The sequence below is a fragment of the Patiria miniata genome, unplaced genomic scaffold (assembly GCF_015706575.1).
Source record: "Patiria miniata isolate m_02_andy unplaced genomic scaffold, ASM1570657v1 HiC_scaffold_10, whole genome shotgun sequence".
NCBI classification, from domain to species: Eukaryota; Metazoa; Echinodermata; class Asteroidea; order Valvatida; family Asterinidae; genus Patiria; species Patiria miniata.
Genome location: NW_024037048.1, coordinates 2,379,708 through 2,407,043, shown reverse-complemented (window position 1 = coordinate 2,407,043; position 27,336 = coordinate 2,379,708). Strand labels below are relative to the sequence as shown.

Below are 27,336 nucleotides of genomic sequence, written 5' to 3'. Positions count from 1 at the left end.
TTTGGTGCAGCTGATGTTATAATAGGAACATTTACCTATGATGCTGCCCCCCCCCAAAAAAAATGCTGTTCTTGTAGTCTGGTTCCCTGACCCCTGTTCAGATGAAACAGAGCACTTTATAGACATAGGGGAATTGTAAGGTAAAGGAGCCAGTGCAGTAGCGTCTTGCACTTGTTCTCAGATGTGTAAATGATTGCGGACAAAATGTGGACTAACTAAATATGGTAAATTTGATATATATGGTAAATTTGATATATGATACACACCATTTTGTTCGACCCGAACGGACAATTTGTGTAAAAGTCGTCGTTGCGGGCAGCAAACAAAACACAGTAAATTGTGACGTAATAAACAGGACTCCCGATGCAGAGTAGCATAAACGAGTCCTGTTTATTACGTCACGATTTACTGTGTTTTGTTTGCTGCCCGCAACGACGACTTTTACAAAAATTGCACGTTCGGGTCCAAACAGGACCTAAAAAATAGCTCTCAAAAGTACCCTTTGTACTCATTTCATGACAGAAACAATAGTCGTTTTTATTTCATCACACCTTAGGCTACATATACCCAAAAAATGACGGAAATATCTTCGAGCATTCCACAACCTCTTTAATCTATAGTGTACAGTACATATGTTTGTCGGTGCATCTCTCTTCATCAGTTTGGTTGATGTCAAAAGTGCAGCAGTTGGTGAAAAGGTCATAAAGGCTGTTAAATAAAGGGTGATGGTCAAAGAATCAGTTCACAAAATGATTTCCTTAATTAAAGTGTCAAAGTTAAGTACTTTTAAAGAATTCTTCCAGAAAAAAAATTGTCGCTGTTTCACTCAGTCAATCCATTGAGTCGCATAAGATTAGAAATGATCTTTCATGGATCTTGAAAAAAATGCATGTGTAGTTGGTGACAAGTTGCGGCAAATCATGTTTTAAGTTCAACTATAGGCCTACACATGCGGCACTCGATCGTAATTCACTCCATAAACATGATCAACCAGACTTTGAAGATAAACAAGCATTTAGTTAAAGGGAAAATACAACATTTGCAAACATCAAAAATAAAACTCCCGAATCATTTTGAAATACCTTGCTGGACTGTTAGTGAATGACAGTGTAAAAGCATCCTGTAAAATCATGGCACCTGGTACACTGTCATTTTCAAGAAAAGTGGTATTTTTGTATCAATTTCCAACGCTGATCGGCCGACCAGCGTTGGAAAAAAACTGGCTTTTTTTTCAAATACTGGCCCCAATTGACCATCACACTTGTTTGCAATCGATTACACACCTATGAACGGGTACAAGCCAGCTAGACTGGTTCCATGACCTTACAATTCCCCCAATGTATGTAAACTGCTCTGTTTCTTCTTAAATGGAGTCAGGAAACCAGACTACAGGAAAATGATGGTTTTTCTTGGTTTGTAAAGCATTTTTGAACCCAAAACCTCAAAAAAGTCAGTGTAACTATATTTGCTATATATGTCCAACCCCCCAATTCCATCCATTTCTGAAAATTACAGCAAAAGCAAATGATGTATATTCCCTTTAACTATGCTTACACTGATGTCTGACTGGAAAAGTAGCCCACTCAAGCATGCCAAATAAAAACCGAGATGGCTATGTACAGGAATTCTCCGACCCCTGTCCTGAAAATCAAACCAATAACGTAAAGCAGTGGATGCGCGCACACAGCTGATGTCGGAAAAACAAACCTTGCCATTAAGAGTGTGCTATTTGCAAAACCGGCATTTTTTTGGCGAGACTTGGCAAACTACCAACCTCTGAAAAAAGCTCGGTAGCATTTTTATTTCAAGAACTGCCCCAAACTATTAAGTCTCTGAAGAAACTGGACAAATTACGGATATTTCTGGATGAGTACTTTTCCATCAAAATAAGTTTTTGTGTTGCTGGACGCCATAAACCATTTCCGTTTGCGGAACCGGAAAATCAACTGTACCCTGTATAGATCCACATGTTCATGACATTCCATAAGACCCCTTCAATTATTCCAAACAACTGGTAATTTTGAAAACAGAACAAAATATTCAGATAAACTTACCGCTCACAATTTATGTGTCTGCCCAGTTGTACCATCCATTTCAGTGCTGATCGATGGAGCGTGTGTGTGACGTCACTATCAAAGAAAAGCAAGTCGCGCTTTACATGCTTAATCAATTACTGTTTCGTGTTCTAATGATATTAGTCTGAAAATTGTGGACTCTCAATACTGTGTATGAGAGTCCTAAAACTTAAGGTATAAAAAACACGCTATACAAGAAAATAGACTGGTACCTGACAAGGGCGGATCCAGAACACAATTTTTTTTGGGGGGGGGGGGGCCAACAAAAATTTTGGTCCCCCAAAAAGTGGGTCAAAAAAATTACGGTGTGGGATACGGGGTTCGCTTAAGGGCCCCGAAAATTTTTTGGATTCTAGATGCTCTGTGGTGCGATCTGAGGCAATTTCTGACCACTTTAACAATGTTTTTTGAGGAAAAGATGGTGGTGTACTCATTGCCTGCCTTTATTGCGATGTCACATAAAAAAAAAATAAAAAAAATTGGTTTCGTTTTTTTTTTGGGCCGGCGCCATGGCCCCCTTTGCCCCCCCCCCCTGGATCCGCTTGGCACCTGAAACAACCAGTCCAACAACTCTTCATACTGCATCAATCAACTATCAGATCACTGTGCCAAAAGAAATATCTAGGATGTCGGGTACTAGGTCAATATTTCTACACATTTCTTCATAGTCAGGCACCAGACTAATGACAAAGAATGAAGAAGTCAGTCTTGTCAAACAGTTGGTCCATGGATGGACATGTAGAAGGCTAGTCTTTAGCCTCATTTTGAAATCACTTGACTTCCCTCTCTTGTGCAAGCCACTGCCAAATATTGAAGACAAATCTCCTTTAAATTTAAATTGAGTCTTCAAACTTCGTTGTTGAAATACTGAGGACCTTTTCTTTTTGCCCATTGACAATTTTGGAGAAATTTGCTGGCTCAAGAGTGAGTCAAGTTGGCCTGATCTTCTTATCCATCGTTTTGAGCAAATAAGACCCCACTAGAGCTAATTTCACTTTGTTGTTTGACATTTAAGGGGATTTCGACCCACCAATACTTGTAACTTAGTCGGAGTAACTTGGAACCCAACTTATCGCCTTTTTTAACATTTGGACATGGTCGGGCAATAGTAGAGTCCTAGGATCTAATATTACATCACATTTTACCAATAATCTTTTTTTTTTCACCATTTGCACTCGTACCCCCAATCACAATCCTCAGATTTCACCCCCAAAACAGTCCTCAAACTGCCTGATGCGCCCCTGTAGGCTTCAGTGGAATTGAAAATACAAATTGAAGGTGGTTAGGTTCACATACCTTAGGAAAGAAAAGAGAAGTTTCACCTCCAATTCATTCGGGAAACATCCTCGTTGCACGCGCTGTCTGCAATTTTGAATATAGGAAAAATTGCCTTGTGCATGGGTCCTGGCTAGACTGTTTCCCGGGCCCCCTAAAAATATTGGAGTTAGAAGGACAATGGGAACAGGAAACCAGACTAGCTCGCAGCTAGCATCAGAAAGACCAATCACAGGGCACTTCCATTGGTCACGTGGATTGGTCACCTTAATGGGCCAAACACATGTCGTCTTCATTGAGCGTCTCCACTGCGACCAATCAAAGTGCCCTGTGATTGGTCTGTATGATGCTAGCCAGGAAACTGTGTAGCCAAAAGCCATTCACAAGTCAATTTTCCTGAATCAAAATTGCAGCCTCAGACACGGCGGGTGTGACGAGGATGTTTCCCAAATTGACGGTGAAATTTCTTTTCTTCCCAAAGGTACATGTATGTGAACCTAACCACCACCATTTGTATTTTCAATTCCCACTGGAGCCTACAGGGGCACATCAGGCCATTTTGAGGGTTGTTTCATCAGGCCATTTTGAGGGTTGTTTTGGGGGTGAAATCTGAGGATTTTGATTGGGGGTATGAGTGCAATTGGTAAACGTGATGTACTTTATGATCCTTGGACTCCACTATCGCCCGACCATGCCCAAATGTTAAAAAAAGGCAATTCGTAGAGTTCTAGTTACTCGGACTTAACATGGCCCAACAAAAACTCCAGATTCACCCATAAACGGCCTCCAAATTACTAGATACCCCACCTGAGGTTCAACTAGAGATCGATGATTAAGATCGAGGTACTTAAGTTTACTTACGATCCAGATGAAAGTGAAATTTCCCTTTCAATTCCGAGAGCTCCCCTCGCAATCGTGGACACGTTAAACTTCCGACTAGTTTGAACGATGCAATGTGGTCGTGCCCAGCGTTCATTCAATGGTCCCGAGCTCAATTCCGTTACCGAGCACAATGCATAGATTATGATAATGAGTAGTCCAAGTACCTAGGACTCTACAAATCACCTTTTTAAAAACATTTGGACATGGTCAGGCGATAGTAGAGTCCTAGGATCTAGTAATAGCACATCGCTTTTACCAACAATGTTTTTTTTTTACCATTTTTCACTCGTACCCCCTATCAAAATCATCAGATTTAACCCCCCAAAACAGTCTTCAAACTGCCTTATGCGCGCCCCTGTAGGCTTCAGTGGGAATTTGGGCTATTCACTAAGCAGTGCGCCACCAAGAGTTTGCCAAGGAGAGTTCATCTTTCCCAGTGTATTGTGGGAGATGGTTGACAAATTTGCAGTGCAGGACATTTGAAATTTGTTCGTTTTTTCCGATCAGTAGTTTCGTAAGCACATGATTCCAGGATCTGTTTACCCCTTTCTTTTATTTTTATCAATATGGTGTTTTTTTGTAAGGCAGCAGAACGCTATTCCCCAATCTATAACAAATTAGCTCAAGTTGTCTGTTTGAGCTAAATAAATAGGAGCTCTTTTGTGTTTCAAATCCTGTGTGTTGTGTGTCCCCTTTTCTTGCGTTTTGCTCGACTTGGAGGACAAGAGCTCGAGGCTCCTGCTACAGTAATATTATCACTGAAAGTATTATCACTGAACTGATTTTGGAAGTGTATATATTTGTGCAAATATTGGGTGCAAGTAGCAGACTGATTTAGCAAACACAACAGACGGACAGCAAAAGAAACTGTGTTCAATAAACACATGCTGGGGGGGGTATATTTATATCCCCCCCCCACTTTTTTTTTTACCAGGGAGTGGTGGATTTTTAGGTAATTTCCGAACTTCCTATTACAAGCAAAATGTATTTAATAGCACTGAACAAAAGAAAACAAGTACAAAAGCTTTAAATGCGCCGTAATGATGTAAGATTGAAGGGCCCAAGTATTCATAAGTTGTACATCAGTATCAAGCCGTCAATCTGTCCAAGCGACAACCATAATCGTGTGCTTCACATGACACTGGGTACTTGTCCAGTTAACGTTAAAATCGTATTTCTATACATTTGTATGGGTCTTTAGTTTTGGCAAATTTCTTTGAAATAAAACATCCTGAATGCGCAAAAGGCACTCAATGATTTCTAAGTACTCAAAAGGTTCAAAATGACAACAGAACATGGCTTTGTTTACATGCCACGTTCACACGTCTACCCCAAAACAGTCCTGGAACTGCGTGATCCGCCGCTGTAGGCTTCAGTGGGAATTGAAAATACAAATGGTGTTGGTTAGGTTCACATACATTTGGGAAGAATTCATAATGTTTGAGTAGCACTGGTGGCACTTGCACTTTGCTCTGTGGCTGCTTGGTCTGTGATCTATTGTGATCGCGCGCTCAGCCCCTGATTGAGTTGCCTTATTATAATGAAAATTTATTAATTTTGTGGTGCATATTTTGATAACTTCGATTGTACAAATAAAAATATGCGACGCTGAAAATCTTGTTTCCAGACATCCAAACTGAACAATTTAGTTTGGTTTGGTCCAGTCCGGTTCCGTAAATGCAATGTTTGCCGAATTTTAATTTGGTTCAGTGGTTCAGCTGCAGCACTAATTTACCGTAATTTTCAGTTTTAAGCCGCAGCTTATACCTTGATTTTGCCCATGAAGATGTGTACTGCGGCTTATAGACTTTTTTGGTCGTTAAAACGTCGCCAGATCTGCAAACATGTCCCTTACGTATTGAGAAGAACTCCCCGTGCATGCCATTTTACCGGAATGAAAGAGTCCTCATTTGCGTAGCGTCACGCCATTGGATCTTGACCCAAACATGCACTGCAAATTTTAATTTGCAGATTTTGCATGCTGCGGCTTACCATCGCGTCAGTACAACAAGGTCGTAAAATGACATAAATGCAAAACGCGAGTTTTAGAATGTCAAAAGGTTTTATCTCGCTCAAGATAACTCGGATGTACATGCAAAGTCAATGGACGTTGAGATACAACCTTGTTGCACGGAGCTTATTCACGCGAGATACGACTTTGTTGCAGAATCGAGATACGACCTTGTTACACTGACGCGACGTTATACTCCGCGCGGCCTATATTCTGAAAATTATGGTAGTCTTTTCATGTTTTACTACAAAATAGCAGAGGTCAATGTGCAACTTTACTTTTGACTGACCCAAATTTAGTTTGGTGTGTCATGTGTGTGAAGACGAGACATTGTATCAAGTGTGATTGTGTTGTTTTTATGTTTTTACGTTTTCCAGAAACTTTACCCTGTACAACAACATGATGGATGGCAGTTTAGCTGCTCTAAGCGATATGGCATCTCAAGATGAAGATGACGATAGTGATGACAACTTCTTGTATGTTCAACCTGCAGCTTTAAAAGAAACATCTCTTCCAAGGTAAGAACATACAAACATGGGCGCTCTTGTATTGTATTACGCTCGAGAACAGACAACAACAGGAGCACAAAGGGGCCTTTGATCCTCGGACGACGGGTGCCTATTGTTAAAATCGGTCCTCGATCGTACGGTTTTGTGCTTATTCTATGGGAAAGTGTTATATTAGAGGGACAAAGGGAAACACAATAGGTTGTCCTCAGGCGTATAGTAAAACATGTGTGTGTGTGTGTTATGATTTGGTTAGGTTAACTCTTGTCAGCACGATAACTTGAGAAATGCTTCACTAAGGAACTTGAAATTTGGTTTGTGGATTGTTCTTGATAGTTTTAAGAACCCTGTTGATTTTGGGGCCGACAGGTCAAAGGTCAAGGTCACTATATTGCTAAAACAATAGAAATCTTGTCAGCGTGGTAACTTGAGAAATACTTTACTAAGGAAATTTAAATTTGGTTTATGGGTTGTTCTTTGTAGTCTTAAGAAGCCTATTGCTTTTGGGACGGAGAGGTCAAAGGTCAAGGTCATCATTTTTAAAACTAGAAATATTTTCAGCACGAATGCTTGAGAAATGCATTACAGAGGAACTTCAAATTTGGTTTGTGGGTTGCTCTTGATAGTCTTATCAAGAAGCCTATTGATTTTGGGGCAGACAGGTCAAAGTTCAAGGTCACTATTGCTAAAACAATAGAAATCTTCCATTTGTTAGGGACACTGACTTGATAACAACAAAAAACTGCCAGCATGCCAGGGGGATTGCGCAAGTCTCACTTGCAGTATTTTATGTAACTAGTTAGCAAGGTTCATATTAAGGTTTCGTGAATCACAATTTATTTGTCAACTACATAGTAGACTGCTAGACATTTTAGTATCCTACTAAGGCCTAGTTGGCTGCTAAGTTAGTAAGGTTTCATGAATATGGCTCCAGATTGAGAATACGGTCTTTAGTACTTCTTCCTTTTCCTCTGGCAATTGGATAACAGATTACATGTATGTGTTTCTAAGTACCAAAGGAGTCTGGAGTTGACCATACAATGTACATTCCATAAGTTTGCAGAAAGTAGAGGTCAAGGCAATTGGTCTATAGGACAGGGGATTGGTGGACTCTTTCCCTGGTTTAAGAAGAGTGGGATGAAAATGGCTTCTTTCCATTGTTTGGGGCTTTGAGATGTTTGCCAGATTCTGTTAAAGATGATCAGCAAGTAATCATGGGGAGGTGTTTAATTACAGCATTATTAATGCCGTCCTTCCCAGCGGTGGTACACTTGGAGGTGTCGTTTGCATGGTTTAATTCTACCATATTAAATGGCTTGTTAATGACACTGCCTTTGTTATCATTGATGGAGAATTCTTTTTCAGTATCTTTTTTTATGGAATAAAAGAGGGTCAGTAATTGTTTGTACTGTTAACTTTAGTAAAGCTGTTGGCAAGAGCTTCAACCTTATCTGTGTTGTTCTGATTTAGGACGGGGATGCTATTTGTGTTCCGGGTCTTTTCAATTCTTGTTCCAGATGATTTTTGTGTTAGTTTTAGGTAGTGCTGCAGCCGAACCGCTGAACCGAATTGAAAAAAAGCCAAACTTGGCCTTCCTTATTTGTTGATGGCGCTAGGAATGCTATTTAGCTTGCAACGAAAGGGCAATATTAGCGCACGGATGATTGAATTTACTGTGTTGATAAGTCACCGCTTTCATCTTCGGGACATCGGGATTCACCAAGGTTTGATTGGACACTCGACATATTACCCCGCCCATACTTACCGTATCTGTATGCGCATATGAGGTCGTGCACTGGAAATCTAGCATAAATAAAGAAAAACGTAAGCTTTCGCAGATGATTGGACCAAGGCGTTCGTCTGGATCCAACTGATTTGCATAGTGGCCGCATAAGGTTGCTGTTCGCGCTGTATTTTTCATGCACTGCATAGTGAGAATATGCCGCCAATCATTTCCTGCGTACAGACGAATCATGAAGAACGCCTTGACCAAGGCTAGGCTACAAGAGAAAGATGACAACAGGGACTTGTGTCGGATTGGCTTTTTATTTATTTTAACAAAAAATAAAGTTCCGTTGTGTTTTTTCAAGCAGCTGTTTTAGGGCATTTTAGGGCAGGCTTCAATAGTGACTGTTTGCGAGGTCAGTGAAGTTCGCGAACTAATTTTGATCCCAAGTTACGAGTAAACATCGAGCTCTGCAGGTTCATTTGTATCGCATGACAATGCGCCTTTGTTATGCTAAAGCTATGCTAATATGCTACAGCTGCTGAGCTCGCGAAGTGCGCGAACCTATCGTACGCGGAGTTCGCGTAACCAGCTACAGGTCAGTGCTTCGGTAATATTCAGGCTTTGTTGCGTCGGCAGTATTTGTTATTAAACCAGGAGCAAGGCGCTGTGTTCTCGAATATTTTCCTGATATTTTTTTTTGATAGGTGGCAAATTTCCGACACATCGTTTGTTAAATGTTGACAAGTGGAAATCAACTTCGTAGTCTTTTCAATTTTTCCTTTGTAATGTAGAATTAGTGAAGAAATGTACATCAGGTCTAATATGTTTATCAATAATCATGATAATACAACTTCAAGCTCAGAGTTTCACCTCGAAAATAAATAGGCCTACTTCCGTCTTTTTTGAAATACATTTTTTTTAGCAATACAAAACAAATTCACTTTAGAAGGAGGTATCAATATAAATTTTATTTTAATGCACCCAAACCAAATATTGGAGCTTAACAATAATTCACTTTTATGCGTAATGACCGCAAAAGCAATTAAAACATCAACCATTACTTTAGAGGGATATCAAAAAGCGTCCAATTAGGATGGAATAAATCATTTCCCGTTTCTTCAAAACATACATCCACCATGCAGTTTAGAAACTGTATCATGAATATTTACGAAGCCGACACACGTCATTAGATATCCTTGACAATAATGTTATTATGGTTATGCCTTGCACTAGTCAACCTATATATGGGATGTTTGGGCGGGTCTTATTGCCTATCAGTTAACTCCAGTTTAGCGGGAATGTTTGTGCAGCTCATCGCATTGGTGGTGACATTTCGTCATCATGACGATCTACCTGTCTGTCTTGTGCTAGGCAAGTTCCCATGCTCTTGTTTTGGCAAGAAGCCAAACCAGCCATACCCTTTTCGCGCTAGGCATCTTTTGGAGTTGCCGGCGGCTGTTGACTGTGCAGGCTGTTGGGCTCACGAACCACATGCTCAGCTGTGCTGCCGTCGTGATCCCTGCTTCAATATGTTGCAATATGGATTCTACTTGCCATGAAATTGTGAAGTATTTGTTATTAATGTGTATTATTGTGATTCATCTTTTTTTCTTTCCTTCACTGTGTTCGGGTGATTTGATGACACTGAAATAACCAAGTGTTCTTCCGTTCGACATTTTCAAATTGTGGGGGGGGGGGGGGGGATGGATTTCGCCTGCTCATTAATTAGTTTTGTTAAAATGGCTAATTATGCATTTTGTTTATGTCGTAAATCAGCCAACTTTCATCAATGCTGCAGTCCATGTCTAGAACAGACTGAGAATGTGCAGTTGGAGAAGTTAAAATCAGAGAATGCTGGTGTTTAAAGGCACAGTGCTTCGCGAGACCCATGGAGACCCATTCAGCTCTACTCTGTTGCGTATTTCCACTCCTTTGACTATTATTCACCTAAGCATTTTATATGAAAAAAAATTCAACAGTAATAGATCGGCCTGTATTTGCCTTTGGATAGGGAAATTGTAATTTAACTAAACCTAAAAACCGGTGCTCATTTTTTTTATTCTTGTATTAATTTTTTCCGGAAATTGTTTATTTATTATTATGTCATGCTGTCTGGGTCATTTTGGAAACTACGAGACTGCTTTAAATGTTACGGCTTGTATGCTACACTTTTTCTACAGAAGGATAATTGGGGATCTATGATTTGCATTCTGATGGACCTGATTGGCGTATTTAACACTATTAAACACCTGTCGTTAAAAAATGCAAACAATTTAATCTTGAATACACTGATTACAAAATACATGATGGTGAAATTGCCCACACAATATCACAAAACGAGGCATTTAACATTTAAACTTGGACAGTTTAGAACTGCAATGTGTAGTGCTGGGGACGGTTTTGAATATAAATTATAAATACATGCATATTACAATTTTCTTCTCATCAAATATCTCCATTAGGGTCTGTGCATTTCTAATATGCTTAATTGTTCCTGTACACTTATTAGGAAATAAAGCTTAAATTAGTGTGTATTAAGGACTCCATTTCATTATGAGAACGAGTAGACTCCTATTAATATTATGTTTGTTTTAGGACCTAAACGTTTGGCTATACATGTATATCGTCATAGTTTGCCAAGATAATTTTGAATATCAGCTGGCTTAATTTTGTGAGAATAGGGCATGTTATTTATGAAGGGAAATAAAATATAAGGGGTGTCCTAAAGTATAATTATTACAATATACACGATTGCCTTATATTGTATGATAATTGATATGATACATGAACATTGAAGCCAGCAAAAAAATAACTCATCACTCTCTGAGTCTCTCCGCAATTTCATCAAGCACAGCCTGCCCGGTTGGCCCATATTTGTTCCACCTTTTTTCAGACTGTACCTGCGCGCCGTCTGGTTGGATCAGCTTCTGGATGGAAGTTCCAGTGATCTGGACTGCATGGCTTCCCTGCACTCAATATTTTGAACCAGCGATCTCGTATTATTAGCATAATACGAGATTTTAAGTTCCAGCATAATTTATATCATCGTCAAAAACTAATCACAGTATTATATTGAACTGAAGAGAATCTTTTTTTCTACGTCGCCTTCAGCATTCGGTGTGAATGCTTAATCATTTTTTAATTCGTGTTTTTACATTTAGTTTTTCCCTGCAATCGTGTTTCCTTCAACTAAATTTTCAACAGGCTAGTGCTTGCGCTATATTTCACTGACAAATATTAGGAACTAGGAAGTTGTCCCAATATCCGTTAATGTTTTTGATTAACTTCTGCATTGAAAAAAAAACATCAATATTTCACATGCCACTTATCAAAACCTTTCGCCGCTCACGCTCGCGAACATTAATCTCTCAATATTTGGGCACGCATGTGCGCTGACTTCGCGTTATTATAATAAGATGTCCAAGTGCTGTGAATTATTTAGTACGAACATTAACATAACTAAGGCGCAGGTTTCGAGACTAAGTCATTAACTTGAACACGGATGGATGAGTATCTCCGCGAAGTTCGCGAACTGCTTTGCTCTTAGCATTGGACAGATATTCCCAAACCGCGAACAGTTCGCGAAGTCTTTATTGAAGGTATCCCTTACTTTATCTTCTTTCGAATGACAGATCCTATGCCACTGGAAGTTCTTGGATAGGCCTAAACTCTTATGTATTGTTGTAAGTACTGAACATAAGGCCAAACCTTTTTTTTCTTCAAATTAACACGGAAGCTACAACAGCGCCCTCTATTGCCGCACCTCCTCAAATTGTTGTACCAAGGAGCACCAAGGAATGGGGAAATTGCACCAAGGCAAATGATAAAGGGCACCAAGGCAAATTATGGAAGACACCAATGTATAATGAGGACACAAAAATGCAAAATAATACCCACCTTGTCTGTACAATTCACGCTTGAAAAAAAACACACACACACACACACACAAAACGCGTCGCCGCATCAATTCCATAACTTCGGTCGGACCAGAGACCGATTATTATTATTTTTTTTTGGCCTTATAGTACTTGTTAAATTTCAGGACTAGTATAATTGGATGTCAAAAGTCCAGAAAATAGAAACAAACTGTGGTATAGTATTGAAAAGATCTCTCAGCTCCCCCCTAGGCCCCCCCCCCCAAAATTTTTGTCTAGCCCCCCCCAAAAGTTTCCCCCTAAAGAAATAGTCGTGAGAAGAGTGCATTTGTAGTTAATATAGTGTGCCTGAATGTAAGATTTTATTGGCGCTCCCCATTGAAAATATGGCACAAGCCACCCCCCCCCCACCCCCCCCCCCCCCCCACTTATTGATTTTCGAAGGCCCAAGTGTCCTAGGCCCAAGTGTCTGGAGAAAATACCCCCCTCCCCACACTTATTGATTTTCGAAGGCCCAAGTGTCTGGAGAAAATAACCGATCTACATTTTAGCACTCCTCCCTGAAAAAAATTCTGGATCCGCCCTGCTAGCCCTCCCCCCCAAAAATATTGGCTCTAGAAACGCGCCTGGTCTCCCTCTTTTGGGGACTATTAACAATCCATACTTTTTATCTACGGGTGGCTGATTGTTCAAGGGTACATGATTGTCATGGAAACACTCAGACATTTTCATATACCAGTATACCTTTTCTTTCTTAGCAATGATCTGAGTGAATGCTGCCCTAACTATCTCCCTGGCATGAGGGACCACACCCATCCTGGCAAAATTCCAACACCAAAATATGTGAAACTGCGTTGCTGACATTGATTCTGGAGGTGTGCCAATCCAATATAAAATGCTGTCCTTTTAGGGATACTGTTCCCATCCTGACACATTCTAACAAAACATGCTGTTGGGGTTTAATGGAGTGAGTTATGTTTAATAGGGTTTAAGCGTCTATCTGATGATCATAAGTTGCGAGTGTGACAGGTGACACTTTGCTCTCATAATTCGCGGATAGAAATCCTTATAACAGAGCCATGAAATCCCATTTCTGTAGTTGTGCTGCTATATTAGCAATAAATGGCCCCTCCATAAAACCAATTTTAGCAAACCGCCGGTTCCATAGGCTGAATTAGCCTAATCTGCTCGCCATGATTCAGCTCCTGAATACAACATAGACCTTTTAACTCCATATAATCCATCCAGGCGATTGAGATCTTCTGATGCTTCTTTGCTGGTTGTCCCTCACACTCACAAATCTTGGGGTGATCGATCATTTTCTTACGCGGGTCCTCATCTTTGGAACAAACTACCCCTCGCCATTCGCAATATCTCATCGCTTTCTGAATTTAAAGTTGCTCTAAAGACCTATTTGTTTCAGACCACTCAGAATATTCTTGTTTAGTTAAATTTAATTGTTTTGTTATTTCTGATTTGATGTAATTTTTGTTTGCGCCATGAGCGTCATTTATGGCGGATAATGGCGCGGTATAAATTTCCGTTATTATTATTATTATTATATTCCCTATCTGTGTTGACATTATGCCCAAGGCATGGTTATGACAGACACGACCCGCCGCTACGTATTAATCGTGTACAAACTCAATGTGAATTGCACAAACCAACAGAGGGCGCCCTTTCATTTATGTTTATAAATACGTGACGTATTTTCAAAATTTGCATAGTGAAATTTATGAATGAATAACTCCTAGCAGAGACAGTCTTACATCCGGGAATTCCACTCAATGAATATGTACAAGTTCCCAACTATATCGTGGAAAAATGATAAAAATTTGCCTTTAAATAAAAGAGTTACAAGTTACGTAATTTGGTTATCAATAATAAAACACATAGAATACAATATTTCCTCATTTTTCACCGAAACTACCAAAATAGCTGGATACTCAACAAGCCTGCGCTGCTGCATGACCTTTTAACCCTCACCTATCGACCCATACACAGAAAAATGTTTGGCGAAGCTTTCATACTGAACATTTATTTCAACGTTGTTATGACACTACAAACATTTAATCGTAATGTTAACATTTAAGCATACAAAATATAATACGCAGTAATTTTACACAACACCATTATTAACATAATGAAAATATATACATAATCCACATAACACGGGGATAGGGTGAAGCGATCGCTTTTGTTCCCTGACCCGTTGGACACTTACAGACTGATGGACAATTAAATACGAACTAAGGACAATGACAGACAAACAGACAAACAGGAGTATCATTAAGCTATTGGTGTATGTTTACAAAGTATTAACAGACTACGAATAATATGTTAGAAGTTGTGTTTTAAATTTTTTGATAAATGTAGATAGAGTTAAAGACGTTTTAAGAGGGATACTTAGACTATTCCAAAAACTCGTGCCACGTTGAACTATTCCATTTTTGAACACTGTCGTTCTATTGAAGCCAACATGAAGATTTTTCTTCGCGATACTCCTGGTTTTATAACAATGAACATTTGAAGTTAAAGTAAAACATGAGCTGAAACACAAAGGGAGCAAATTATTCATATATTTGTACATGAATTTACCAAGATTGAGACAATAAAGATCATTGAATTGCAATAATTTAAGATTGGCAAATAATGGTGTGGTATGATCTTGATAACCAGCATTGGAAATTATTCGAACAGCTCGTTTTTGTAAGATAAGAAGTTTATCACACGCTGACGACCCACCCCAGATGATATTGGAATAGTTTAAGTATGGCAGAACAAGTGAATTATACAGAGTTATTAAGATATTTTGGGGTAAGAAAAATCTCAGACGATTCATTATGCCAATAGTTTTAGATATTTTGCTGACCATGTCATCAACATGGTTATTCCATGTTAGATTTTCATCAATAATAACACCTAGGAATTTAGTCTTGTTTACTTTTTCAAGGCTAATGCCATTTATGACTAAAGGAATCATTTGAGTGTATTTCTTCTGTCTCAGGCAAAATACAATATAATGTGATTTAAGAACATTAATACACAGTTTGTTTGCTAGCAGCCAAGTGCTTATCTTTACAAGTTCACCATTAAGAATATTAACAGCTGTATCCACACTATTATGACTGTACATTAGACTTGTGTCGTCTGCAAATAAAGAAAATGACATAATGTCAGATGTGTTACATATGTCGTTTATATAAATAAGAAATAAAAGAGGACCTAAGACAGAACCTTGTGGTGCTCCGCAAGAAACTGATTGCTCTTTAGACATTATTGAATTAAATGATACAAATTGTTTTTCTGTTAGACAGATAACTTTTAAACCAGTCTAAGGCTATTCCTCGTACACCGTAATGATCCAGCTTAGAAAGTAAAATATCATGGTTAACAGTATCAAACGCCTTTGAAAGGTCCAAGAATATTCCAATAGAAAATGATTTGTCATCTATGGCCTTTTGGAATTTATTCACAACATATGAGATTGCTAACTCAGTAGATCGGTTTTCTCTAAAGCCAAACCGTGACTCATACAGAATGTTATATTTATTAATAAATGTAATTAATCTAGCATATACTATCTTCTCAAAAACCTTTGAGAACATAGGCTATACCGAGATAGGTCTAAAATTGCCAATATCATGTTTATTACCCCCTTTGTGAATCGGTATAACCTTTCCTACTTTTAACGCATCAGGGAAAATACCAGATGATAATTCATTTTATCACTGAAAGATAAAATACATTATTCTCCACAAACGCACAGTTGAGTCCTACACTTTCTTTTATCAGCTGATGGTTGCTATGGTGTAGGAAAAGTAAACAAAAGTAAACATATCGATTGGCCTAATTGCAGTTAGCCGCCCCTTGATGGCATGAAGCCAAAAACGATGTTCTTGGCATAATGATTGATGCTTTTTCTATTAAAGTTGATACAAATGTAATAAGTTCACGTGCGCGCATTGACGCGCTAAGTGCATATGGGGCAAGAAAGGCCAATTCGGCTTAGCTTTTTGAGACCGCTACATCAAAAATAAATTTCTCCCGGAATATTTCGTTTTTCGCTTGTATTTCCATGGGTGTTTCGTTCATAATTGAACATCGTTTGGTGAACGGTCTCCGGGATGGTACAGGAGATATGTTATACAACTGGCTGCAGTGGTCTTTTGAGTTTTTTGCATCTTTTCGTCATTTCGATTTTGTTTGCTTCGCCCGGCCTACACTGAGTGGCCCCTGCACGCCAGGTGACTGTAGTCTGCTGAATCTTCATTAAATTTCGTCTGGGTTTCTCCAGCTGACTTGAACTTCATCAGTTATTTGTTCAACCTCTTGGTGAGGTTTTGAGATCGTGATTAGTCCATCAGTGAAGCTTGTGTGCTTGAGTCATGCTCTGTCATCAGTCTAGGAACACTGAAGTACGCAACGTTATGACCGGCGGAGTACTGGCGGCGAATCCCCCGACTAGATTTCAGTCCGCCTGGTACCGGTTGAGGTTCACGGCATGCTTGGCCGCGGAAACGCGTGCGTGCAGTATGAAACCTTGTCTGTCTGCAGGCCTTCAGTTCTCCCCTGAGGAACGCTGTTCTTGACATCCAGATCCCAGGATTTTTCCTGCGTTATATACAGTCTTGGACATCATGCGCAAACATGCTATCATGGATGGATTCGAGGTGAGATATTTCCAATTATAGCCCTGGTTTCGTGCCAGTTTTTGTCAGTGTTGCTGTGTAGTTGCGTGTGAATTTTTTTGGGCATACCGTAGGCGAGAATGAATCGATCGTGCTGGATTGATCTTTGAGTTGGGCCTAGATAATAGAATGTTACAATTATGATGGACCGACTATTGTTAGGAAGTTGGAAGACAACAAATAAATATCCAAAAAGGTTACATGGTCATGATGGTTGAATACAATGTCACTCATGTTGGACAAATTTGGGCAGACCTGGTATAAACAATTTAATCATTCGGGATAATGGGGGAGATACTCAGATAAATTTAGATGGAGCCTCGTATGTTTTGCCTGCAGTGACTTTGTTCCATTTTCCTATAGTTTGTAACCTATGGGAACCAAGCAAGTAATTTTCTGGGCAAATGCTGGAAAATTAATCGGAGCACTACTTATTCTTTTTTCATCCGTTTCTACAGAAATAAATAACAATAATAAGGCCTACAACTTGACAATTTTTCTCCCTTCATGGGTGCAAATCAAATAAATTTATTAATTATAAATAGGGCCTAAATAAATAAATAAACACATGTTAAAAAAAAATATGCAATGGATAGCATTTGTGCACGTGCTTTCACTTACCGTTAGTACTGACTGCCGTGCCGGTGTAGCATGAATTTAGGTTTTATGAAATACGGACTCATTGGTGGTATTGCGCATGCTCATGCATAGATAATTAGGAGAGGGGCCGGTCACGTGAGAGGGTTTAACCAATAAAAGGGAAAAAGAGTCAGATTTTCATACGAGTCCGATTTTCATATCACATTGGTCGTCGTACGCATGCCTAGCTGAGTAAGCCGACCACGATGCGCGCGCTGCATGCATGCTACAACCAGCGCTGCAGTCAGTGTGGACCACCTGGGTTGAGGTGACGGCCGGAGGGACTCACTGAAGAATACACAGCGGGGAGCTCTTGGAAGTTCGCCGACTTTGTCATCGATGTCTTTAAACTCTTTATTAATCACCTTACGTTTCTTTTATTTCATAAACTCAGGTGCTGTATATAATAGACATTGAATTTGCAATTCCTATTTTTTACTGACAAATCGACCATTTGCAAATCGGCTGCACAGAAAGCATTATAGAAGACAATGGGGTGTTTAGAAACAAAAGCACTTTAATACTTCCGGGTTGGCGTTATAAATGAAAACACTTACTTCCGGGTGTTTTTTTTTTGGAGGGGGGGGGGGGGCTTTTATGGGTACCCGGGTACCCGACCTTGACCGGGAAAGGGTACCCGGTTCCATTCAAAACCGTAAACAGACAGGCCTATTGCATTCTATTGATTGTTTGGGCAAGCATGCCCAAGTTTCTGGGACGGGTGTGTAAAGGATATTTCCCATTTCAACTGATTCTTTAAAACCAATGGTCAAGAGTTTTCTCTTAATTATTGCAATAATGTTATCCATTGATTTTTTTTTATTGAATCAAATACTGGAACTTACTTAATGTTTGCAACTGTGCGACGTTGCGTCCGAAACCATCGGACTTCGTCAGGCAACTGGTGACCCGGTGGACTGGTCACGTGTGAGACGGCTTGGAATCCCTTGAATGGCCCGGTCCCATGCATGTGAAAGGTTGAAGCGTAGCCCCCCTCTTTTGTTGAGTGTTGGTTGTTCGACCCTTTCCCTCAATTTGTTATCTGTATGTTTACTTTGCCTTTTAGAATTTCCAAGCAATGAATGGTTTGGGCAAGCATGCCCAAGTTGTTGGGGCAAGCGTGCCAAGGACATTTAAAAATGTCATTCAGTCCTTTAGTACAGTGGTCGCAGTTTGAACTTGTCATTATGCAGTGATGGCGTACATTATTTCTCAATGTATTATCTGTATGTTTATTTTGCATTTTACAACGGTACATGTTACCAAGCAGTGGGTTGATTGGGCAAGAAAGCCCAAGTTTTGGGGTAAGTGTGCTTAGGATGTTTCACATTTGAACTGATTCTTTGAAACCAATGGCCAGAGGCTGCGATTCTTGCCATAATGGTGACAGTTATTCTTAGGTATCCATGTGTTCTATTGATTATTTGGGCAAGCATGCCCAAGTTTCTGTGGCAGGTGTGCCAAGGACATTTCCAATAGTCACTGATTCTTTAAAACCAATGGTCAGGGTTTGCACTTAATCATTGCAACAATGGTATCCATTGTTCTTCAAAATGTATACATGTAGCTGCATCTTTTATTTTACAACCATGTTTACAAGCAAGGGTTTGTTTGAGCAAGCATGCCAAAGTGTTTGTGGCAAGTGTGCCCAGGATATTCGCAAGTTGCACTCATTCTACAAAACAGTTTGCACTACATGTATTTGCAATAAATGGCCAGGGTTCATTTTCCTGAAAGTTTTATGTGCATGCTAATACTTTGCATGCTACAAAGGCATTTCCAAGCAATGGGTGGTCTGTTTTTACCCCTCAGCCGAGAGGCTTGAGGGGTATTGTCATCGCCTACGGCGTCCGTCCGTCCATCCGTCCGTCCGGGCAGCTTAGTTTCCGGATGATAACTTGAGTTAGAAATGTTGTTTGGGATTGTAACTTCGGTAGGGGGTTGCCCTTGGAAGTAGGCAAGTTGGAATTGGTTTTGAGGTCAAAAGGTCAAAGGTCAAGGTCACCGTGGTGAGTTAAAGGTAAATGGTTTCTGGATGATAACTTGAGTTAAAAATGAGATTTTGGTGTCTAACTTTGGTAGGGGGTTGCCCTTGGGAGTAGGCAAGTTGGGATTGGTTTTGTGGTCAAAAGGTCAAAGGTCAAGGTCACTGTGGTGAGCTAAAGGTAATTGGTTTCCGGATGATAACTTGAGTTAGAATTGAGATTTTGGTGTCTAACTTAGGTAGGGGAATGCCCTTGGGTACAGGCAAGTTGGGATTTGTTTTGGGTCAAAAGGTCAAAGGTCAAGGTCACCGTGTTGAGTTAAAGGTAAATGGTTTCCGGGTGATAACTTGAGTTAGAAATGAGATTTTGGTGTCTAACTTTGGTAGGGGGTTGCCCTTGAGAGTAGGCAAGTTGGGATTGGTTTTGGGGTCAAAAGGTCAAGGTCACTGTGGTGAGTTAATGGTTTCTGCATGATAATTTCAGTTAGACATGATATTTGAGTTTGGAATGTCAGTTTTCCCTTTTCGACAAACTTCGGCTGAGGGGTTTCAACAGCAACGCTGTTATTTTTTATCTTGTTGCGGTAATAATGGCAACTCATTTTCACTACAAATTCAGGTAATTGCATTCCGTTGCAATACACTCCTTCACTGTTCGTGTTTAATTCACTGTTCGTGTTTAATTCACTCGTCGGGGTAGGGCTCTATGCGTGCTGCCTCAGTCGTCCCAGTGGGGCGCGCGTTGCGCGTTTGGCAGTAAGGTCCTGGGAGCGACCCGCAGTGCCTCAATTCAAACTAAATAAACAAGTTGGGTAATTAGTTCTGAAGTAAGACTTGGAATTTGGACGTTAAACATTTAACAGGTTGTGTTTAGTCTTTGTAAAAAAGTACGCCAAGCACCCATTGGTACTGATGGGGCATGCCGACCGTATCAACGAGCGGTGGACCAAATCGGGGTGCTTTTCCAATTTATTAAGTAATTTTTGCATAATTTCAAGTCACGTGACAAAACTAAAAAACACTTTGGCTAGCATCCACTTGTTCTGGTGGGGCTAGTGAATGGTTGGCAAGCGTGCCAAGGTTTTGGGCCCAGTGATGCCAAGCATGGCAAGGAGGGGCAAGCGTGCCCCGTTTTATGGCAAGCGTGCCAAAATGTTTAGGCAAATAACTTTAAAGGGAATATACATCATTTGCTTTTGCTTTAATTTTCAGAAATGGATGGAATTGGGGGGTTGGAAATATATAGCAAATATAGTTACACTGACTTTTTTGAGGTTTTGGGTTCGAAAATGCTATAAAAACCAAGAAAAACAATCATTTTTCTTTAGTCTGGTTCCCTGACTCCATTTAAGAAGAAACAGAGCAGTTTACATATATTGGGGAATTGTAAGGTCAGGGAACCAGTCTAGCTGGCTTGTACCCGTTCATAGGTGTGTAATCGATTGCAAACAAGTGCGATGGTCAACTGGGGCCAGTAGTTGAAAAAAAGATCGGCCGATCAGCGATGGAAATTGATACAAAAATACCACTTTTCTTGAAAATGACAGTATACCAGGTGCCATGATTTTACAGGATGCTTTACACTGTCATTCACTAACAGTCCAGCAAGGTATTTCAAAATGATTTGGTAGTTTTATTTTTTGATGTTTGCAAATGTTGTATTTTCCCTTTAAGTAAATCAAAAGATCATTTTAATTGTTCCGTTATAGTCTTTCAAGGTATTCACTGCCATTTAATCAAGTTAAACATTGACCAAGGAGAAATAAAATTGCGGCTCAAAAACTATGCCAAAAAGTCAAGTCATTGTTTCGATGCATGGTTTTGTATGTTGTCTGAGAATAAGGACTTATTGAAGATGTCAGCTAATGGTTTAGCAAGGGTGTACCGTGCCTGGTTAATAACAAACGGGCTTAACCCATCAATCCAGGAGCCTTGTTACAGGAGATTTTACTGAGAGAATTCACAATTTCCTCTTGTGTAACTGGAGTCATGAAAAAAAGAGTGCGAACACTTATTGGCAAGGAAAGATTCACATGTAGTATTACAAGTTGTCAGCTTACTTGCGAGTTTAGTACCAATACTAACAAAGTACTCATTGTATGCATCAGCAATTTCCTTGTTGTTATCTACTGTCACACCGTCTTCTTTGACAACAAAGGTAGGGTTGGATTTCTTCTTTGTCTTATTTATTAAAGAATTAATTATTTTCCACGTTCCTTTTGCATTGCTCTTTTCCTGGTCAAATTTCTTATAAAGATAGTTTCGCTTTGAAATTCGATTCATAGTATTCAATTTATTTTTATACACAGTATAAATAATTTTGTTTTGTGAATTAGGATGTCTGAGATATTTTTTTATATAGATAGTTTTTTCCTCCTTATTGATTTATAAATACCATCAGTTAGCCATGGAGACTTACAAGTATCATACCGTCGCTTCACCTCATGCAAGGGAAAATGCTTATCATTAAGTTTGTGAACAAGTTCAAGGAAGATATCATATATATTATGCAGATTATTCTGTAATGTTATAAAGCTCCAGTCAATTTGATCAAGATCGTAAACAAAATTTTGAATATTATTTCTACTAAAATCACGCCTACTATATTGTCGTTCATTCTGTTGGTTCTCTCTTAATTTATCAATAACTAAAAATATTGGCAAATGATTGCTTATGTCTGTAACTAAAATACCAGACTGATGATTAAGAAAATCATTCGTTAAGATATTGTCAATGACAGTCGAAGTATTAGCAGTTACCCTTGTGGGTTTATTTATAGTAGAATAAAACGATTGGGAATGTATATTGGGAATGTATATTATCCATAAAATCACGTACAGTATTGTCTGTGTCATACTGCATAATATCAATATTAAAGTCGCCCATAATATAACACTTTTTATTGTCATTGTTTACACATGTCAATATTTCATTGATGTGTTCCATAAAAGCATTAAATGAGGCACTTGGTGATTTGTACACAACTCCAATAACCACGTTGCTATTGTGGTCGTTAACAAGCTCAATAAAACATGATTCTATATCCAAATTGTTCACTGATATATCATTGCGAATCTTATACACTATATCGTCTCTAATGTAAAGTGCCACCCCACCACCTCTTTTGCTTGGTCTGTAGAATCCTTCTAGAGAAAAATTCTGAATTTGGACTAGTGGATGTTGGATGTCTTTTAACCATGTTTCAGATATTCCAATCACTGGAAATGTGTTTTCTAAAACATTTACACGGTTAAAAATACTAGTAATATTTTTAGGTAGGCTGCGTGCATTAATGTGTAGTAATTTCAGGTTTGAACATTTATTTTTGTTACATGCAATTTACAAATTGTTCTTGATCATAGTAATCACAATTAATAGTAGGAGCTTGAAAGTTTATATCAGGATCTATGCTAGTTGTCACAACAGTATCGTAGTTAATTTCATATGATCAGGTACATACAGCAATGCTTTACTCCTGCACACACGGACAACACACAGAGATGTAAACAATGATAACATGAACACGTAATAAAAGCGTGAGGCTATAAATTACACAGAAAGGTCATAAAATACTTCTCCCTTTAGACAGATTCGAGAAAGCCGCTGTGTCGCCTTCAGTCTTGGATTGTGTACGCTTATAGAGCGCAAGTCTTGTTACGAGTACGATCCAGGTGATTAGTAACTGGCATTCGGAAGTTGTATAAAGCTCTACATTGTATGTTGCATTTAAATGCTAATGTGAGTCGGAAACGCTTACGTGTTACTGTTAGGGAATCTCTATTCATGATGACAAAGGCATATTCTTCAAGTATAACCATGGTTACTGAACACCGGTAGTAAACAACATAGTATCAATCGGTTGAAATGAAATACAAAATACAGAACAAATTTTAAGGTGTAAAATAAAACATGAAGTATGAGTTAATGTGCATGAGTGTTTCGTCTACTTCCCCGTGTAGGTCTTGAATTCCCCGGTGTGCAGCTTGTATCTGATTAATGGCGGAATAGGGATGTAGGCGAATTGTACGCGCTCATCTCGTCGGATGGTCGGTAGATTGTCTTCCTGCAGCTTCCTACGGAAATCCTGGACCCTGGTTGAGACATCATCTGATATGTAGATTGTTGAACCCTGGTACTTGTTGCCTCTCAGGAGCTTCGCTGCATTTTTTAGGATGAACTGCCTGTCCCCGTAGCGGAGTAGCTTACAATGGATTGGTCTTGGTCTTCGAAGGCTTGTTGTGGCCGGAGTTGTGGCTTGATTGGCCGGTCTATGTGCTGGGGTTCGATGGGCCCGTTCAATCTCCACATCTTCGGCACCTTCCAACTTCATATGATTTGTGAGGAATTCAGACACAAATTCCTCACTAGTCTTGTCTCCCTCAGCCCCCTCCGGAACACCGTGGATGATGATGTTGTTACGCCGGCTCCTGTTCTGTAGATCTTCAATCTGGTTGGTAAGTTTATCAATGTTTTGGTAGTTGCCACCACATCTGTTGTTGATCAGCGCTACCAGATCCTTGTTTTCCTTGTTAGCGAATTCCACTGCCGTTTTCAGTTCGGAGATGGTCTTTTTGTGATCATCTACCTTTGACGTTATCTATTGGAACTTGAATCAAGAGTTTACAACCTAGATGCCATGATCTTGTCCAGCTTTTGGTGGACATCTTGTTGACAGTGGCAGCCATCTTGCTTGGTCTCAGGAGTGGATGTTTCATTGGGAGGGGACGTTGTTGTTGAAGCTGGCCACTTCGTGAAAAAAAGTGTCCAAAATGTTGCCTCTGCTGACATTCCCACGGTCCAGTGACGACGTCATCGATGTCCACTTCGTGTCCTACTTACCTGTTGGACCTATAAATGCATATTTCCTTAACTATGTAAATTAACCGCTAAAGTAAAGATTTGCTATAGTGTGCCACAGCGCCCTCCTGCGCCAGCGCCCACAATAGTCAGAGCCCCCGCCATTATCGTCCTCTTTTCTTTAGCGCTCGTGTCGGTAGGACGTGTTTTTCAATGCTCACAGTAGCATGCACGTTTTTACTGGATTTAATCGCTATTTGTTATTAATTTTCTCAAGATTTGCAGTACATTTGTTTCTCGGAAGCACTAGGTGTTTTTCTGGTTACATTTGTTTGTTTTTTAGACGAGTTTTATAAACGTTTTTATTTCGTTTTATGACCTCGTGTTTTTGCGTGTATACATTGTACATTAAAGGATACGTATTTTTTTATCCTTACAGTTTGAAGAAAATCCTACTATAGTTCTGAGACTGTTCTGGTTTTTGGGGTCTTTGATAAAATGCCTCCCAAAAATTTCGTGACTTGTGATAAATGTCACAAGATTTTGCCGAATAGCCTAGACGACTCCAACGAATTATGTCCTAAGTGTAGGCCATGTTCTAGAGCTCTTAGGTGTTCCATTTGCGAGCCATGGGGCTCCGAAATGTGGACGAAGATTGACACCTGGCTAGCGAAATCTACAGACTCGGCAAGAAGTAAAGCTTCGACCACTTCTGGAAAGAAAAAGAAGTCATCGAAGCGGGTAAGTACGGAGCCACCGCGGTCCGTTCGTGGTATTGGTTTTACCGATCCTACCGGACGCGCGACGGGGCTTTCGCGGACTGGAGCCGGGCCGATGGCCGAGGGTTCCAGTGCCGCAAGTCTTTCCCGGGGACAGGTTTCGGGCACGGAAGTGTCGCAGGCCAGTCCCCATAAGGGAAGGAAAAGGACCGGTGGTGGGCGCGATGCGCCGAAAACCACCGGCCCTGACTCGGTTCAAACCGGGGCCAGACGGAAGTCTGCGAGCTCCTGGGCCAATGAGTCGGCAAACCGAGAAAAACATCGGTCTACGTCGGCAATCCCGGCGACCGAAGGGGATTCCCCGGATTGTCCTCAGCCACCGGTTGAGGGCGCAAAACCGAAGAAACAAAAACCGATCGGCCCATTGCGTTTACGTTCGGCCCCGTCCGTTGGTCTGGGGAACCAAGCGGAACCGGGCCCTATCGGTTTGACGGCCGCCGCGTTTAACCTGGCACCTGGTCCTGAAAATCGTGCACCAGTGGCGCCCGGTCAAACCCGGAGCGTGCCGGTGGCACCCGGGGTTCTTTCGGACGTTCCTTCGGGAATTTATGATTTAATGGCTCGTCACCGTGGATCGGAACATCGATCACGGCCCAAGAATAAACGGCGCCGGGCCCATAAATCCCGCCGCCGCCGTTATTCTAGCTCTTCAACGAGCGACAGTGCCAGTACGTCGCCGACTTCTGGCCAGTCATCGGACCACCCACGTCATCGCAAACGCGGGCGGAGAGACAATACATCGGATTTATTGCTGAAAGGTTTTCAGGCTTTGTCGGCTCAGTTGGCGGCGTTGGCGCCACAACAACTCCCAATTTCCCCTCAAGCTGAGGCCGAAGATCGGGAATTTGACCAGGAATCAGGCGGCGCTATTTCTGTTCACCCGTCTGATTCATTGCAGGAGTTGGACTCGGACGTCAGCCGCGCTACGCGCAGAGACGCCAAGAGACCTTCACCTACTCATTCTACAGCTGTAGATACACACGAGGCAACACCTAAGGGTAACCTCGAGTCCCAGCCGGGTCCATCTTCGATGGATCGGCCGTCCGACGTGGATTCTACCGGGAGTCATCCTTATGAGACTACCGATAATAGATTTCGTGAAGTGATGTGGGATATGGTTCGTATATTAAAGGTTCCCATTCCTGAACAGTCAGAATCTTCACAAGGTACACGGCCTAGTTTTAAGAAACGCACAGGTGTACCAGAGCGGGATTCCCCGAAGTCAACCTTTCCGGAATTCCCGGTGGACAGGGTTTTTTCTAACCGTCTTAAAACAATAGCTGGTCAGAAAAAATGGCAACCCTTTGCCAAGGCAGCATGTCATCCCTTTCGGGTTCCAAAGCAGGATACCGAAGAATTTTTAACAGTTCCGGTTATCCCAGGCAAATTCCACCGTCATGCATCATTGCGGAATGCCACTCTGCGCCGTAATAATGATAATAGTTATCGGCATTTAAGAACGCTCTTATAAGTAAATTAAATCACAGTGCTTACAGTATTATTATAACCCCTGATCATTGGGCCAATTAAACATTCCAAATACCATCTCAGCTCCCTGGGGAGTATACAGCTCGATGTTGCCTGTTAGTCGCAAGCAAGCTAGTTCAATCACAGTAACCATCTCTGCCCTCACAGGTACCCATTTACTCCTGGGTGGGGAGAAGCAATGAGTGACAAAGCGCCTTGCTCAAGGGCACACGCACCATGACCCCGGCTGGACTTGAACCCACAACCTGCAGCTTTACCCACAGACCACGAATCCAGTGCCTTTAACCACAATCCACAGCACTCCACATGTAAACCTTAAACCGTATGTTTGAGTGATTTGAAGCATAAATAGCTTTTGGGACACAGCAACATTCAGTTGCAGAGTAAAGTTTACAATGTTCCCGTACTGTCTGTTTTTAAATTTTTTTTAAATTTATTTTACCTGAAAAATAAACTTAAATTGCTAATACAAAGCTTTCATTTTCGCATGAGGCATGGACTGAAAAGATTGGCCCATGTTTGGTTGTGGTGGTATGTTTGAACCCTGATGGAGAGCATGGGTGCTTTTGTTGTAAGACAAGACACCAGTAGCCTCTAAATTTGAT

General features: G+C 40.5%; 1 protein-coding gene across 1 annotated transcript in view; it reads left to right on the top strand.

The window, feature by feature from the left end:
• The first annotated feature begins 5,272 nt into the window (after positions 1–5,272).
• Positions 5,273–27,336, top strand: part of LOC119740078 — a 32,126-nt gene continuing 10,062 nt past the window's right edge. Inside the window, exons 1-2 of the mRNA XM_038215284.1 lie at positions 5,273–5,277; positions 6,621–6,761. Of these exons, the coding sequence (XP_038071212.1) occupies positions 5,273–5,277; positions 6,621–6,761 (146 nt within the window). The remainder of the gene's footprint in view (positions 5,278–6,620; positions 6,762–27,336) is intronic.